At 37.8% G+C, this 18,144-nt stretch overlaps 1 protein-coding gene across 1 annotated transcript; it reads left to right on the top strand.

Annotated features, from left to right (window-relative positions):
• Positions 1–1,957: 1,957 nt before the first annotated feature.
• On the top strand, positions 1,958–14,962 carry LOC149815133 (mediator of RNA polymerase II transcription subunit 17-like). Its single transcript, XM_089988875.1, has 8 exons — positions 1,958–2,087; positions 2,245–2,455; positions 3,768–3,881; positions 12,700–12,785; positions 12,860–13,253; positions 13,348–13,809; positions 13,888–14,217; positions 14,312–14,962. Exons 1-8 carry the CDS (start codon positions 1,993–1,995, stop codon positions 14,636–14,638), a joined length of 2,019 nt encoding a protein of 672 aa, XP_089845001.1. The 5' UTR covers positions 1,958–1,992; the 3' UTR covers positions 14,639–14,962.
• The last annotated feature ends 3,182 nt before the right edge of the window (positions 14,963–18,144 follow it).

Raw genomic sequence — 18,144 nt, 5'->3', positions numbered from 1 at the left:
TGTTTACTTATACCTCAATATTTCATAGCATAGCACAAACATAAAATTTTAGATGCATATCAATGCATTTCTACATGCCATGTAAAACCCTTATCAGGGTGGTAAAATTTATAACCTTTTGATCCTTTGGGATATCCAATAAAGATATACCTTATAGATCTAGTATCAAGTTTATCTCTTGATCGCTCTATGACCTTTATATGAGCTACTGAACCACATATACAAAGGTGACTTAAATTAAGGTTTTTTTTGTTCACGATTAATAAGATGTGGAGACAATAGCTTTACAAGAAACCCTATTTAAAACATATGTTGTGGTATGCATTGTTTCACCCCAGAATACTTTGGGTAATGAAGCATTAGATAACATGCATCTTATCATGTTGAGAAGGGTTCTATTGAATCTTTCAGCCACACCATTTTGTTGAGGAGTGCTTGGAGTCGTAGTTTGAGGTTTGATCCTATTAATCTTATAATATTCAAAAAATTTATTTGAGGTATATTCTCCTCCTCGATCGGACTGTAAAACTTTGATTTTTCTACAAAGATGATTTTTGACTTCTTGACGATATTATTTAAATTTGTTTAATGCTGCATGCTTATAAGTTATAAAGTAGACATAACTATATATTGAAAAGTCATCAATAAAAGATATAAAATATTGCATTCCTTTATGAGTTTGAGTCCTAAAAGGATCACAAATGTCAGTGTGTATGGTTTTTAATAATTTATATGCTCTAATTACATTATTCGAAAAATGTTTTCTTGTCATTTTTTCATAAATACAGGGTTCACATATGTGAAATGAAGATTCATTAAAGTCAGGTATTAGATTTAATTCAACAGGTTTCTTCATTTTCTTTAATTAATGTGTCCAAGTCTTTGGTGCTACACATTTACATCCACGTTAAAGACATTATCAATATAAACAGAAATTGAAAGAATGTTATTCATATCAGAATCATAAATTTTGAACAAACTATATTGTTTATTAAAGACCCCATCAAATAAGACTCGACCATGTTTTTTTATAGTAACCTTTCTTGATAAAAATCTAACTTCAAAACCTTTATCAACCAAGGTCGAAACAGACACTAGATTACATTTCATAGATGGTACAAACAGGACATTTGCCAGCAAAACATTGTTTCTAGAAGTTTCAATGTGATAAGTTCAAATACCCGTAACATCAGAGTAGATGCTATTGCCCACGTATACCCGATGTTCACTGGGTTTATACTCGATCATGTCTACCATTTCTTCCTTGCTCATGACTATATAACGTATTGCCACAGAGTCTACTCACCTTCCAGAAAGAGCCTAGTCTGCATAAGAGCATTCCGATATCACACAGCCTCTTCTTTTGCTGGTTATTTTTGTTATTCCTGCTATTGTTGTTGTGCGTCTGGTGACCTATCTGCTAAGTCTTATAAACAAACACTACTCCTTTAAAAAGAAAAGGTATTAACAGTTCTTTCATTTTTCTGTTTTGATTTTTGGTGTGTTTGAGTGAATGGTGAACGACGAATCGATGACCTTGAGCGGTGATCTGCAATTTCGAATGATGATCGACAAACTTGAGTTAAGACAGATGCGATGTGAATAAGTCTTTGGACGCAGCAAGAACTCGAGCTCTGATACCCCCGAAGGAATGCATGCAGTTGAAAAAAAGAATAACAGTGAGGGAAGGTCGTAACATGCCTTCTTCTAGAAGGAACTGCTCTCTCAAGTTTGAGTATCTTTTTTTTTTTTGAGTAAGCCCTTAGGAGCTGACGGTTTCTAGCCGATACCCAGTTGATATGAGACGCTGATATGGGACTTAAAAAATAAGTAAACAATTTCAGACTTAAGCTTATCCAAACCAACCGGACAGTGTGACGTAGTGTGACGTAGTGTGACGTGTGAGTGAGCCCACCTCTCCCATAAACGCATGAAACCTGAATGAAAACATGGACCAACATCCCACCTTTCAGTGTGGAAGCTGAAGCTCAGATGGAAGGAGGCGGAAGCATGATGGTGTCGCTGGACAAGCTCCCCATAAGGAGGTTGAGCGCCATCGACGAGAACGGCGTCGAGCATTTCCCACCGTAACAAAACCCTAACCCTAATCTCTCCTCTCCCTCAATCCCAATCCCCCTTCTTTCTTCTCCCTTTTTTTTCTGCAATTCCCGTGTGTTCAGGGTGTTTTTCTCGTTCCTCGCAAACGAATGAATTCTTTGTTTTCTGCCATCGTCTTCCCCGAAGGCGCGAAGTCTCAGCGGACGAGAAGCTGCTCTCTCTGCTCTACGGCATCGATTTCACTCCGCTCGTCGCCGAGAGGGGCGCGAAGAAGCCCAAGACCTCGAAGGAGAGCCAGCCGGCGGCGGCGGCAGCGCAGTGGTCGTGGCAGAGCCTGGTGGAGAACCTTCAGCAGGCTCATCAAGAGCTCTCAGTCGTCATGGACCTTATCAACAGTGTGAGTGATCTTATTTCTCTCTCTGCCCAAACAAAAGTATGGAAATTCACAAAAAAAACTAATTGCTGTGTTGCTCGAGTCAGCTTGGCTTCGTAAATTATTAAATCCGGATTCGAATTGTTCGATTTTTTATGCAACTCGATATGCTCATCACTAAGCGAAAGTTGTTTATAACAGATTAGATTTGAAGATGTATGTCTGTATCTGTTTGTGGGGATATCCCTGATTTCCGTGGATGGTCCTTCTCATCGATTCATCACTTTTTCCTTTTTTCATTCCCTTATGTACATTGACCTAATGAGTTGCAGAAATCATGTCAAGCTGCTTTTTTCATAGAACATAGGATCCTTATGGCAAAGAAGAAGCAGATAAATTATTTTATTTTTCATGCTTTCACTTAGTGGATGAGGACCATTGTTCGTTGTGCTATATATAAATCATAGTCACGTGTATCGTTCAAGGTAATTTCTCGGCGAGGATTTTTCTCGGATATATTTTCAAAAAGTGATTTTTCTCGAGAAAATTTCAGAAGCTTTAAAAATTAAAAAAATATAAACAATAATAACAAAGATAGGAAAATTATAGGTTTTCTATTGTTTTTCTTTCAGAAAATGTAAATAAACGAGTTTTAAAAGTTTTTAAAATGCAAAAGAAACCTAAAAATAGAAAACCTGAACTTAAAATATACTAATATAGGAAATTAAAAAAATCTCAAAATATCGTGATAAGATTGCGATATTTTCATTTTTGCTATAATTTGAAAATATCTCGATATTATCGGCCAAGCTGAAAATGCCGATATTTTCAAAATATCGGCGATAAGGGTGGCTATGATATAAATCTGTACTTGACCTTTCTCAGCTGAACTGCATAAAATAAGAAATGTTTTATTTTTCTGGATGACAACGTAGAACAAAATGTTGGCAGACTAAATTTATTAAGATAAGTGGCTAGTCTTTTATCTCACCATTTTCATGCACAAGTATTTGCTTGCCTGCGCTGTAATAACTAGATGTTCGAGCAGGTTTCAGATCGAGGGAGTACCTTGATAAGTTTCTCCGATGTCCTAAATGTAGACCAAGATTTTTACTGGAAAGCAACTAGTTTTTGCATGGCAAGCATCATCAGTTTTAGCAGAGCATTATTGCATATCATTTTAGTAATTTTCTTCAAAAACTCAAGCACATTCCCCCACTGTGCTACTCCAGCCTTTCTTCCTGACACTTAACAGTTGATCATTTGGGTACAGTTTTCTTAGGTTCTGATTTGAGCAGAATTTTGATCCATTAAATTCTTTAATGGCTAATAACAGGTTGAGGCAAATGATGCAGTAGCAGTTGCTGGGATGACAAAGCCAAAACCATTACCAAATGAATTGCTGTCAGACCTATCTGTCTCATTGTCAACCAAGTTGCAGTGCTTTCGGGTGAGTCTATTTTCTTGCTTTTTGATGTGATTTTGTCATAGTAGTAGGAACCCATTGGATAAACATGTTTGTTTTCCTTCTCTATCTTATGATATGTTCTGTTTTTTGTTTAATGTGGATGCATGGCTTACTGGTATCTATAGAGGGATATAGTTGTTTGGTTTTCTTTTTGGCCTCCTACATGCATCCTGACTGCAGTAGCATAGCCTGTTCTTGGAGAGTCCATACCTGCTTTCCTTGACCACTTGCCGTAGATGTTGGTGAACTTTCTGTCCATTCACCTATTTCACTCCGAGGAATGAATAGGATGAAGAAATAAAAATAAAAATTCAAAGTTCGGTTATTAATCAATATTGCCCTTTAGAGTTTTGGGATATGTTATCAATTTTATCATGACTTTATAAAAATGTCATGATAAAAAAACAACAAACTTAAATATAATGATATGTTGAACACACAGCATTTTAATTGTATAAATATTGGTGAGTGAATTTATCATGATCCTTTTCATGATAAAATTGAACTGTTGCCAATATTTGTGACTATGGTATGAAAAGTATGCTGATAGTCAATCTGTATATAAATCGCCATGCCATGCCATTTTTAAGTTTTCCGTTTGCTTTCAATGTCATTACTTTCTGAGAGCATAAACTGAATCTTGTCATGAGTTGTCTAGTCAAATTAGAATATTAGATTAAAAAGAACTCTAAAATGCCAAAAATTAGAGATCTTGAAAACCTGAAAAAAATAAATATTAAATCTTGATTTGAAGGATTCTAATGTAGATGTAACCTCTTAACTTTTCATGTGCCATTCCTTAAATCGATAGTCTACCTCAAGCATGAACCAAGCTTTGCAATGGTCAGATTAGGGCATATTTATTAAAATCCCAATCTTTGAGGAGTTGAAAAAACTAGAATGAAGTTGGTTCTCTTCTGTAAAAATCTCTATAAAAAGAGATTTTGTGTATAAACACAATGCTAAAAACACGAAGTGTGCACAAGGGAGAACTCTCACAAGTGCACAAAGGCATAGATACAAATACACAAGAGCATAAAAAATATCAACTTCAATATATTGGGTCCCAAGAGGGGGTTTAGAAAAGCATAAGAAAAAAGAGAAGGGGAGCACCCCTATTTATACAATGTTGGAGGAGTTGGGGGGCTCCAACATATACGTTGGAGCCCCTCCAACGGTTATAAATATAACCGTTGAAGGGGTTTCCAACGTCTATGTTGAGGGCCCCCCCATGTGACACAAAATACAAAAAAGAAAAACGAAAAAAGAAAAACTAAAAAGAATTGAAAGAAAGCAAAATACAGTCATATTCTCAAATGAGAATATGCGCAAAATGAGAAAAGACTGAAATACCCTTTATCAAAATTTGAAAATATATTAATATATATAAATAGATCGATACATACATACATATATGTATGTATATATAAAAGGATCAATACATTTTAACACTCCCCCTCAAACTTAGGATAACATAACCGAAAGTTTGCCAAAAAGAAAGTTAAATCTTAGTGAGCACAACGCTTTGGTAAAGAAGTATGCCAATTGGTATTCTGATGTAACATATGGGAGGTCTATGGTTCTTCTCAAGTATTCTTCACGAACATAGTGGCAGTCCATCTCAATATGCATCGTACGCCCATGAAATGTGTGATTTTTGACAATGTAAATTACACTTTAATTATTACAACACAGTTTTGTGGGCCCTTGAACTTGAACATTCATATCTTCCAGCAAGCTGCGAATCCAAACGATCTCCATGGTAGTAGATGCCATGACTCTATATTCGGCTTCTGTGGATGAAAGTGAGATCTTCAGTTGTTTCTTGTATCTCCAAGAAACTAAAGATTCTCCTAAAAAAATGCAAAAACCAGTGGTGGAGTGACGATTATTCAGGTCACCTCCCCAATCAGAGTCAGTATAAGCAATTAAATTCAATTTAGAAGAAGAAGATAAAAATACCCCCTTGTTTACAGTACCCTTTATGTATCAGATGATGCAGAGAATGACGCTCATATGAACTGTAGTAGGTGCATGTTGAAATTGACTAGCAACATGTACTGCATGAGAGATATCAGGTTTCGTAATGCTGAGATACGTCAAAGATCCAACCAGTTGCCTGTAAGGTGTGAGATCTTTTAGGGGAATCCCGTCATCAATCTTCATCTTCGAACCTACTATTTCAGGAGTTTCACAGACCTTATCATCTGTGATACCTGATCTGTCAAGAATCTCACAAGCAAGCTTAGTTTGAGACAAAAAACAACCTCTTTGAGAGTAAGTAACCTCAATTCTCAAAAAATCTATCAGAAATCCCAAGTCTGACATTTCAAATTTGGAAGTCAAGATAGATTTAATACTCTTGATTTCTTTGGTATCACCACCTGTTATTAACATATCATCAACATATAACAATAATATAACAATTCCTGCATCAGATTTCTTAACAAACAATGCAGTGTCAGTATAGCATGAAGTCTATGCGGGTGTGGCACTTTCAAAAACCTAGGGTGCGGGGGTGCGGCAGGGGCAAAAATGTATATATATATATATATATATATATATATATATATATATATATATATATATATATATATATATATATATAAAAGAGAAACCTTGACAGTTTCAAGGTTGGCATAATCATGGCATAGTCAGATAGACCATTTTCTAAGTCAACTATATGTCTTGGACTGGTCAAAACAGGGGTACATTAACCAGGTTATATGAACATATACATGCTTGAGTGATTCAATGTAACTTCATATTTCTAACATTAAACCTTCCGCAGCATGTGTCATTAAATGAGTTATGAAACGAACTCTAGCATAATTATGACCATGCAACAGAAACTAAAATAGAGTACAAACACATATAAGCATACACCTTTACGAAGAGCAACCAGAAAAAGAACTTGAATGAAGAGAATACCTTGTGTTTCTTAAAACAGGAAAGTGAGCAACTGCACCTTAAAATATTGACAAATCAATAACTTCTGTAACTTGGTAGATCTTATAATCCTATGAACTGAACTTAGATAATGAATCAATCCCAAAACAAATAAATTAAACCCATTACATGCCCTTAACATAGCAACACATTTTAAGCAATGGTTGATAGAACGACTTTTCAAAAAAGATGAAAGTAACATTTGACCTTGAGTCATCAAGCATAAGTAACTAATAAAATAGATTGTAAACGAAATAAAAAAATCAAGAAGCTCCACAAAACCCATTTTAGCATAGAATCAAAAGCCCCAAAATCAAATAGTCAAAGATCCCCAAAAAATAAATACAAATTTCATTAACTATATACCTCTATAGCATCATCAATTCATCGAAAAATTTTGAAATGCCCAAACCCCCCAAATAACATTATTGAAAAAAATTCGGAATGCCCAAAACCCTCAAATAATATTATTGAAAAAATTTTGAAATGTCCAAAAAGCCTATAAATAAAAAGTTAAAAACCCTAGATGCTAATGACCCACATATAATACAATCAGAGAGAAGAGAGACAATGATAGTGACGAAGAGAGAGAGACAGTGAGGGTGACAAAGAGAAGAGAGACTATGAGAGAGACAGTGAGAGTGACAGAGAGAAGAGAGACCGTGAGAGTGACAGAGAGAAGAGAGACCGTGAGAGTGAGAGAGAGAGAGAGAGCAAGTCAGAAGGCGACATACCTGAGAACTGAGGAGGAGCGGCCGGAAGGAGTCGGAGATCGTCAGCATCGGCATCGGCATCGGCATCGGCTTCAGGCTTCTCTCACTCGCTTTTCATCGGGCAAAAAAAAAAATAGTCTAAAAATTGGATCTAAATGACCCTGGGTACGTTGCCCGCACCCAGAGTCGTGTTGATCGCACCCGGTGCCGCACCCGCGTCGCGTCGCGTCGCGTCAACGCGGGTGCGGCACCTGCTTTGCCGAGTCCCTGTGACTTAGCATGAAGTGAAACCATTTTCAGTCATTACATTGTTAAACCTATCATGTCAAGTTTTTGGAGCTTGTTTCAAACTATAAAGAGCTTTACGAAGACGAAGAACTTTATTTTTAGGAATTTTCATACCAAGTGGAGCGTCTATGTAGACTTCTTCATTAAGATCACCATTTAAAAGGCATTTTTGACATCCATTTGGTAACTATTCCATTTTCTAATGGAAGCAATGGTTATGAGACATCTGACAGTAACCATATGAGCTACTGGAGCAAATATCTCTTCATAGTCAATCATGTATTCTTGGCTATACCCTTTAGCTACTAGACGAGCTTTATACCTCTCAAGAGATCCATCACTCTTGGTTTTGACTTTAAACACTCATCGACATCTTATAGTTTTTTTTTTCCATTGGGAAACATTTGAAATTCCCAAGTGTTGGCTTTCCTAAGCGCTTTGAGTTCACTTTTCATGGTTTATCTCCATTCAATACAACGTTTGGCATCTTAAAAAAAATTTGGTTCAAAATACGAGTGAATGACACTTAAGCAAGCCCGATATTTAGGAGAGAAAGAATCAAAGGAGACGAATCTAGAGGGAGTTTTTCTAGTTCTTTCGGTTCTTGTAGGATTTGAATCATGTGTGGAGATAGATTCGCTAGGTTCACTATATCGTTCAATATCCCTTCTAAAGGTGTGTCTATCTCTATGAGTATAAGTGATAGGGTCTCTAGATATATTTTCTTCTTGAGAGGTAGTAGGGTTAGAATTATTGTTGATTTCAACCGCTTCATTGTCACTGTTATATGTTGATTCATCATCACTAGAGATATCATCATCTTTAGATAATAAATCATAGAGAAAGGGATAGTCGGCATTTTCTAAATGAGATTCATTCTTTTCAAAACCACTATTATTTTCCAAAAACGTAACATTCCTTGAAACATATAACTTATCATTCTTAACATCATAGCATTAAAACCCTTTTTGGGTTTCGAAATAGCCAAGAAAAGCACAAGGAATGACTTTTTGGGAGAGTTTATCATTTTTATCTGTAAGGATAAAGCACTTACAACCAAACACTCTTAATCTATTATAATCGGGTTCTTTTTCATATAGAGCCTTAAACGGAGAAATTTTATCTAAATTTTTGGATGGAAGACGATTAATAAGATAAACGGAAGCAAGAGCTGCCTCAGCCAATTTTTTTTTTTTGAATACTTTAAGAAATAAGAAGGGTTCTAGTGGTTTCAATGATATCCCTATGCTTCCTTTCGGTCAAAACATTTTGTTGTGGGGTCTTAGGACACGATCTTTGATGGACAATACCATATTCTTCAAGATATTTTTTAAAATCATTAGAGAGATATTCTCCTTCGAAATCGGTCTTAAATATCTTTAAATTACTATTAAATTGTTTTTTGATCATCATATGATATGATTTAAAACATGAAAAAACTTCATGCTTATGTTTAAGAAAATAAATCTAACAATATCGTGAAAAATCATCCACAAAAATCACATAATAGACAAAACCTCCCTTTGATATAACGGGTGTCGGTCCCCAAACATCCGAATGAACAATTTCAAAAGGTTTAGTGGTAAACATAAATCTTTGTTCAAAAGGCATATTTCTCATTTTTTCAAGAATGCAATCATTATAAGAGAAAATATTTTTACAAAAAAATTTAGTAAAGTCAAATAGGACAACTTGGTGATATTGGGATGACCAAGTCTTTTGTGCCAAACATTTATGTCTTTATGTTGGGCCACATTACAAAAAAAGGGGTTTTGGAATTTGAAGTGAATCCACATAGTATAAGTCTCCCTTCCTAGAGTCTTCCCCAATCAACCTCTCAGACCGGTGATCCTGCATTAAACATTTATTAGATGAGAATTAAATGTCACACCTAAGGTCCAAGAGTTGAGAGATAGAAAGTAAGTTCAAATTCAATTTTGGTATAAACTTAATTTTTGGAATAAAGAAGTTTTGAGTTTCAAAATTTTCAATTCCCTTAATTTCAAGAGAAGTGTTACCCGCGGTTGAAACAAAAGATGGTGACAAACTTTCAAAATATTCGAAAAGGGAGAAAATGCTTGGAGACATATGAAATGAAACACCAGAATCTAAAAGCCAAGAAGTTTTACCTGGAGGAGACATAGTAGACACAACGTCTCCGGAAATGGCCGTCTTAAGAAGAGGTTGAAGAGCTTCCACAATTTGATTTAGAGATAGAGCTCTATTTGTAGATTCCTCTTTTTGTGGTTGAGATGTGGTGGTCATTGCTAGCAATTTCTTCCACTTAGGACAAACCGGTTTGATATGACCCGGTTCTTTGCAAAAGTAACACTTTGCTATAGTCCCTTCTTCCACCTTGACCACCTTGATTTTGGCTTTTAAAATGAAGAGATTTATATGTCCTTAAGTTGTTCCCGGGCCTAGAAACCGCATTAGCTCCATTATATTTATCTTGATTTGTAGAGATTGCAAGAACACTTGGATTTTGTTTGCTAATGCCCATACGAGTTTCCTCTCCACTTAATTTAGTAATGACGTCTTCAAGAGAGGAAGAAGTGAAGGAGGATAGGAGAGAAGATCTAATTTGCTCAAACTCGGCCCTTAGTCCATTCAAAAAGTTGAAAAAACGATGTTCTTCAAGTTGCTTATGACGAAGCTCTATGGCTTCTCCACTCCACTTAGGTTCGAGCATAACAAGCTCATCCTAAATGGATGAAAACTTGACAAAATATTCCCTTATAGTCATCTCTCCTTGAAGAAGGGTTAGCGCTTTCTTTTGGAAGTAATACTTATGGAACAAGTCTCTAGAAGTCTATATCTTCTCAAGGTACTCTCATGCTTGAGAAGCCTTTTTAAACTTTATGATATCAACGTTGATTCTAGTCTCAACGAATGAGAAAAGTCACGATAAAATCTTGAAGTTCTTCATATCTCACTCATGTTTTTTGCTATATTCTTCAAGAGCCTTCGTTCTTTCATCTCCCTCAAGAATTTTGATTTCTCTTTTAACCAAAGTAATTTTTGGCTCTGGTTCCGAAATCGAGCCTTGAACATAACCCCAAAACCCTTTTTTCTTTAATATGGGCTTCCATATTACCGGCCCATACATGATAATTGGAACCATTGAGCTTAAAGCAAAGAGAGAAATGGGAGTCTTTTTCACCCATTAGAGAGATAAGATGAAGGAAAAAAATACGTACCAAAAAGAGATTTTAACTCTTACTCGTTGAAGTAATCTTCTAAAATATTTGATGAAGAGAAGTCTTCATGCCAATCTAAAAAAATTGAAGGCACGCTTTTCGAGGCACTCGATATTGTGAAGAACGGCACAAATTTCTTTCTTCAAGGAACCTTGCTTTGATACCATGTAAAAATCTCTATAAAAAGAGATTTTGTGTATAAACACAATGCTAAAAACACAAAGTGTGCACAAAGGCACGGATACAAATGCATGAGAGCATAAAAAATATCAATTTCAATATATTGGGTCCCAGGAGGAGCTTTACAAAAGCATAAGAAAAAAGAGAAGGGGAGCACCCCTATTTATACAATGTTGGAGGAGTGGGGGGGCTCCAACATATACTCTCCAACGTCTATGTTGAGCCCCCCCCCATGTGACACAAAATACAAAAAAGAAAAAAGAAAAACTAAAAAGAATTGAAAGAAAGCAAAATACAGTCATATTCTCAAATGAGAATATGCGCAAAATGAGAAAAGACTGAAATACCCTTTATCGGGTTTTGAAATATATATATATATATATATATATATATATATATATATATATATATATATATATATATATATATATATAAAGGATCAATACATTTTAGCATCTTCCTCTGCCCTTAAATTTGTAGATCTAACCACTTTACATTAATCTAATCTCTCGTTAATCGGTCGCTTCGCTCCCTCACTTATTTTGTTTTTTAGTCAAGGGGAAAAACAAAATAAAAGAGATTTCATTGGTCGCTTTGCTCCCTTGTTAGCTTGATTTGTTTTGTTTAAAAACCCCTTTTTTTAACATCCCTGGATATACCTGAAGAAGTGGTTGAAATATTACTCGAATTAGGTATTTATGATACCACTACTAGTTAGGCACTTCTACCTCCCTTTCTAATTGAATCAGCATACATTCCATGAGGCATTAACACCACATAGTGTCTGAGCATGCACATCTTTCAACATTGCCCATTGCATTAATGTACTGAATGTGTAAATGAAAATTTGGGTGCTTGGCTTCACTTGATTATCTAGAAGAGCCAAGAAAAACTCTACGATTTGGTATGTCAATTAGCGTTATCCTCATTAGGTCGTCAAGGAATGTTGGGACGTCAAATTTAGCTCACATCCTTGAAATTTGTTCTATTCTTCTTCTGAAGGAAAGGGACTGAAATTTCATATTCTGGATAATAACATGCTGCCTTTGTGGGATAGATGCTGACTTTAAAAAAAGAAAATAATACTAAGAAGTAATGAAGGTGCCCTTTTCAGAGCCATCCATTTCCCACGAATATCTTCCGTTCCAGTCAGTTTATGTATTAAAGTAGCTCAAACTTTTGTGCTTCATGAAATGCAGTTTTTTGGTAAGAAGAGCACTTTGTTACGTGGGTTTTATTACCTGAACTGGTGTCTGCATTGTTGTGTAACATCTCAGATACTTCTGCTGGCATATAATTCCATTGGATATCTCCTTTTGAACTTCATATTTATTGGCTGTTAGTTGATTCTGGGGAAACTTTCTATTTTTTGGAACACAAAGAAAACATATGAATGAATTAAGGTCATGGACTTGGTCATGACTGGTTGATGAATCGCCATCTTTAGCATTTGTGCAACTCATCTTGCAGCATTTAGGGAAATATCTGAAGCAATCCGCCAAAGCATTGGAACAGAAAGTGGCAAGGGAGGCAAGATTCTATGGTGCGTTAAGCAGGTTGGTATTGCAAGCCTTTTATTTGGGTTTGTTTTGCTCTTATGGAATGCTCTGTCCTTCCGCTATCTGAATAGATTGCAGCAGAATTGGAAAGTAAAGCGCCAACGTGCACTCGCGAGCACAGCAGGCAGTGAGGGTTTCACAATTGATTTGGCTGATAACTCAGTATCTGATCCAGAAATTTCTCTTCGTCCATCTTCTGCATCTGTGGTTCGCATTGATCATGATCCAGCAGGGATTCTCACTGTTCATGTCCCTCCAAAATCTTGTTACATGGTTCAGCTTGGTTTTCTTGGTGGTAAAGCAACCGATAAGCGGAGACAGCTCAGCACAAACAAGACAGATTGCTCAGATGAGGTTTCCCTTGGGGGAAAGGCGGAAGTCATCAGTGATGAAGATGTCAATACAAGTGTCAGGCAAACACACTCTGTTCTCCGTGACATTCATTTGGCTATCTTTGATGAGCTGGTATAGTTTGATCTCTTTAAATAAGTAGCCTACTTGTTTGTCTGTTCTCTCTTGCATCCAATTATTATATGCTAACTGCCACATGGTAGCTCAGGTGTTTGAATTGGTTAACTGCGAGGCTCTATGCCAAAATCCTGGGGTGTATGTAGCAGGAATGCATGAAAATTTTGTACTCTTGAGCATAGGTCAAGATGCTTCACTCTTCTTGCGTCTCTTGCCTTCTGGCCAAGATGCTGGTAAAATTGTCAAGGATACTCTGCAAAGCAGGGAAGGTGGCACAATGCCTGATACAATGGAGGGAGCAATAGTTGCAATAAAGAAACAAGATCTTAAAAAAGATATACTGAGACTTCCTAATCCACTCAGTTTTGAGATTTATTTGCTACAGCTAGTCCATGAAACTACACTTCTTAGAGCAAAGGAGAAGCAAAGTTCTGGAAGGCTGCAAAATGCTGTCCAGCCTGCAGGTGGGGGGGATGGTCTCCTGAGTCATTTCTGCATGACTCTTGCACACCGCATATTTTCATATAAAGTCCTATCCAAGATTGAAAATCTGGTACAAACTTCAGTTCTTTTGTGCCCAACTCTTTAAATAAAGATTTCAGTACAACTAACAAAGATTGTTCGTTGACAGGTAGCCAAAGTCCCGTATCTTCGGTTGATATCTCATCCTACCTGGCATTCTCGCTCTTCTTCATGGTCGATCTTTGTGGATGTTCCCCAAGCTATCCTGGATCTGCATCTTCGTCGTCAAGTCAAGCCTTCTAGTGTGGATTTTATGAGGGACATAATCATGTCAAGATTCCACAATAAGGTGGTAGTGAATGAAGAATGCATTACAGTTGGGGGAGAAGGCACCCCAAATGTTGTGGGTCTGTTTGTAGGTGATTCAGTGGAAATCAACTCAACCATAAACCGTCATGAATGTGATTTTACAAATCTCTCACTTGTACTGCTCCAACAGGTTAAATATAAAGCCTTCATAAACCTTTCAGTTAGTAACCACATCTTGTTTATTCAGAATAAAAATGAACTGATTTCCGCATAATGCTGAACAGATTGCCAGCCAAGTCATGCAGTGGCTTTTCGAGGAAGCTCTGATTGTAGGGATGAAGGTAACAAGAGACTTGTTGAGTATGTCTTTCGAGCTGGAGAACGGTGATAAATTAAGCTTATTGGCCCATTTAGATCCCGACGACGAATACCAGTGCTTAACATGGTGGCTTGTTCAAGACTCAATGATGGAAGAAGTGCAGATACAGACTGATTTTATCAGCAATGGGGAGTCCGACAACAAGCGGTTCTTGGGGCACTTATCCCTTGAGGAACTGTATGCAGTTTTGATGGACCTTGTTGGTCTGTGTAACAGCACTGGAGCTTCATGACGGCAACCTGTCTGCTGTATATTGGCAAGTTGAGGAGCATCATGAGATAAGGCTCTGTTTGGGAGTAAACAGTTGAGGAGGTCAAATCACTATAACGATGGTTGTTTGGGAGAAAGGAACTGAGAAGACATTTGAGGAGTTGGGGAGGCAGTTACAGCATTTCCCCTTTGTATTTTGCACTGAAGTGGAATTGGCAAATGCTGCAGTATCATTATCTGGTGAGAGTAGGATGGCTCTGCTGAAATTGTAGCAAAGTTTTGTATGGGAATGTAAATGAATCTGGCCTATAGTGGATAAGTCTCAAGTTAGCTTCTCCTCTCTTGATATGTTAGAATTTGATATTTCTGTGTGTGTGCCAGCGCAGGCGTGGGCATGCATCCAATTTTGGAGCCTCAGGTCTGCATTTGAATGGCTCGTATCTTAGACTTGAGGATGATACCTCGGACCAGAGATCCGAGAATATCTGATCTCAAGATCTTTTAGGCCCTGTTTGGGAACCGTAGTTGAGACCGGTGATAGGGATTCATTAAATCTCCATCGCTTGGAAACACTTTTGGGGGGAAACTTTGTTTTTTTATTTTAGAAAGGCAATGGGGGTGTTAGAAAAATTGTGTGGGCCTACATACGCTGAACTGCACATTGTAAGTTTGTCTTAGGTTCAGGCCTGATTCATGTGGTCTAATTCAGATGGGACCTTATAGTATCTCAAATGGTATGAAACTCTACGTGAAGAGATTTGCTCTGTCTAAAACTCTGTAATTGGTAGAGTTGAAAACAAATTCTTAAATGCATTAGGTTATGGTCTTCAAACCTTATATTAAGGCTCTCTCTTTTCAGACTCTCCATTATCAAATAGACATTCAATCTCTCTTTTTAAAGAAAGGAAATGGCCAAATATACAAGTTCTGGAAAAGTATATCTGTCAACGATTAACCAGAGAGCTATGAATTCAAGTATAGCTTTTGCTTTTGATTTTGTTTTAGCGAGAGCATGTTATCGATCATGTTTTTGTATTTGGGGATTTATATTTCAACAATTGGTATCAAAGCCCATGTTCTCGTTCAATCGTTGAAACATATTTCTTTATGTTTCATTTTTCTTCGGCATCGATCTTTTGATTGGATTCAGAGTGCATGCAAGAGGTGGTCGATTGACCATGTTATTACGCCATTTGGTTTTGCCCGGATCTACGGAGAGACGATCGACCCTCCCTCTAGGATTTCGCAAACGGGCGTGAGGGCCGAACAACCCTCCCTCATGTTTATGCTGGATTGTCGTCGACTGGATGGAAGGGGATTACCCCTGTTGAGGTTGCCAGGTGGGTTGTTACCAGATCTCATCACCAGAATCATATGGATTCATGGCCGGATTTGGCGTCCGCTGGACTCGTTGGAGTCGCTAGCACCCTGGCCAAATTTGGTCATCGTCGACTGACAGGAAGGTGAGCACCTGGTAAGCCCCGTGTATTCTGGCATTTGGTGTCGATCTTTACCATCGTCGGATACGTTCTGCTCATGACTTTTCATCGGGTTTCTCTATCGACCTTTGTCAATGGCAGTCAAATTCTGGTTTCGCTCCCGGCAGTCGGATTCTGGTTTTCAGACCGACGGTGACCTGGGGCATATGGCCTACCCCAAGCCACTGTCGGTGACTTTTCAGGGCCGACCGTGACCGACGATGTTGCGCGAGGCATCCAACTCACCCCGCCCATGTCACTGAGTTCCTTAAGGTTGGCAACATCCTTTGATCACCTCTGTTCGCCCAATCGCCGTCACGGTAGTGGTGCCAGTCACTGTCGTTGGGTGTCACAAGGTTCAGGACGGACGACGGTCGGTGCTTGTTCGACCTTACGGAAGGTGCCGAACTGAGATCGACCTCACGACAGTAGTGCCAGGCCGACTTTTTAGCCCTTCGGGTGGTGGTCGACTCAGTTAACCCTCACGGGCGACATCAGGCGGATTCGGTCGTTAGGGAGCCCCAAACTGTGTTGGGCCTTTCGGTTACGGCCAGGCCGGGATGGTTGTGGGCATTGAATCGATTCAGTCCCTATTCAGTAAAGGGGATTGAACCGACTCAATTTTTGGGCCTGGTTCTATTTTTAACAAAACCAGAGGCTAGTATGACCCCCTTCAATAGGCTGGTTCAGTCATTCAGTTTTGGCCGACCCGGCCTCCTGTGCACATGGGTGGTTTGACCATATGGTTTTGGCTGACTCGCCCCTTGTGCACATGGTCAGTTTAGCCGGGTCTAGGCCATTTTGTGTCTATACATAGGACCGGTTCAGTCCTGTGTATTACTGGGAACAAGCTCCTCTAAGGTGACAAGAACAGAGTCTGGTGACCAGTCAGGTCGAACCGACTCAGTCCCATTCGATCATGGGGCTGCTGACCGGTTCAGTCTCCATTTTGTTTTAGGGGACTAAACCGAGTCAAGGTGCACCATTATGTGGGTCGAGTCTGGTTGGACTCGACTCGGAGGTGGAAGCGGGTACAGGGGTTTGGTCAAACCCGTGTGCATGCTTTATAAAAAATAAGGATTTTATATGGTTATTTAGAGCATATTATGGGTCACTTTAGTGGGCCGATATTCAGTTACTTTTCGGCACATGCATATTATTGTGGTTGCTTTATTTTTCATATGCATTTATCGATATATTTGAACATTGATATTGTTTCTAATTCTGGGTTCGATATTTTGAATTGAATTGATCGAATCGGTATGTTGCCAAAGTAACCTCTATTGAGTAGGTTTGTTCATTTTAATATTGTGATGGCAATATATTTGCGGTTCATGCGAATAGTGATTGGCCCAAAGGACGATTACTATTTGGTCGAGCTCAAATGTATACTTTCAGTAATGAATATGAGATAATCATTTTGTTTTCCATGTGAATGATGAGTCGGTCCAAAAAAAAGCTCATTGTTTGACATGACTGACTGTCCATATTTTGATTACTGTATTGAGAGTATCACTTACAAGTTGATACTTCTGTTCAAAACTAAGTATCAATGTTGTGCTGGGTATCTTGTAATGAGATTTACCACTGTTTAATATGTCATTTTATGTTATTGTATGTAAAAATATATGTTAATTGTGAGCTTGTCTGTTCTTTATTCAATTAATACCTCCGATTCTATGATATCTATCAACATTAATTTCATCATATTTTGAGCGGTTCAAATTTCAAGAACTGGAAAGAAAATGTTACGATTGTGCTTGGTTGTATGGATCTAGATCTCGCACTGCGAGAAGATCAATCACCTGCTCTTACGGATAAGAGTTTTACTAAGGATAAAAAAAACTCCGAGTAGTGGGATCGATCTAATTGCATGAGTCTCATGATTATGAAACGTGCGATCTCAGAATCCTTCATAGGCACCATGTCCGAAGAGGCCAATGCCAAACATTTTCTTGAAGAAATTAAAAATATTTTACGAAAAACGAAAAGGCCGAGATAAATACTCTTCTTTCAAGTCTTGTCTCAATGAGGTATAAGGGCAAAAGAA

Source organism: Nuphar pumila, chromosome 15 (genome assembly GCF_984573655.1).
Source record: "Nuphar pumila chromosome 15, dmNupPumi1.hap1.1, whole genome shotgun sequence".
Classification (NCBI taxonomy): domain Eukaryota; kingdom Viridiplantae; phylum Streptophyta; class Magnoliopsida; order Nymphaeales; family Nymphaeaceae; genus Nuphar; species Nuphar pumila.
The sequence above is the reverse complement of the archived record's forward strand: the minus strand, read 5'-3'. Positions and strand labels throughout refer to the sequence as shown.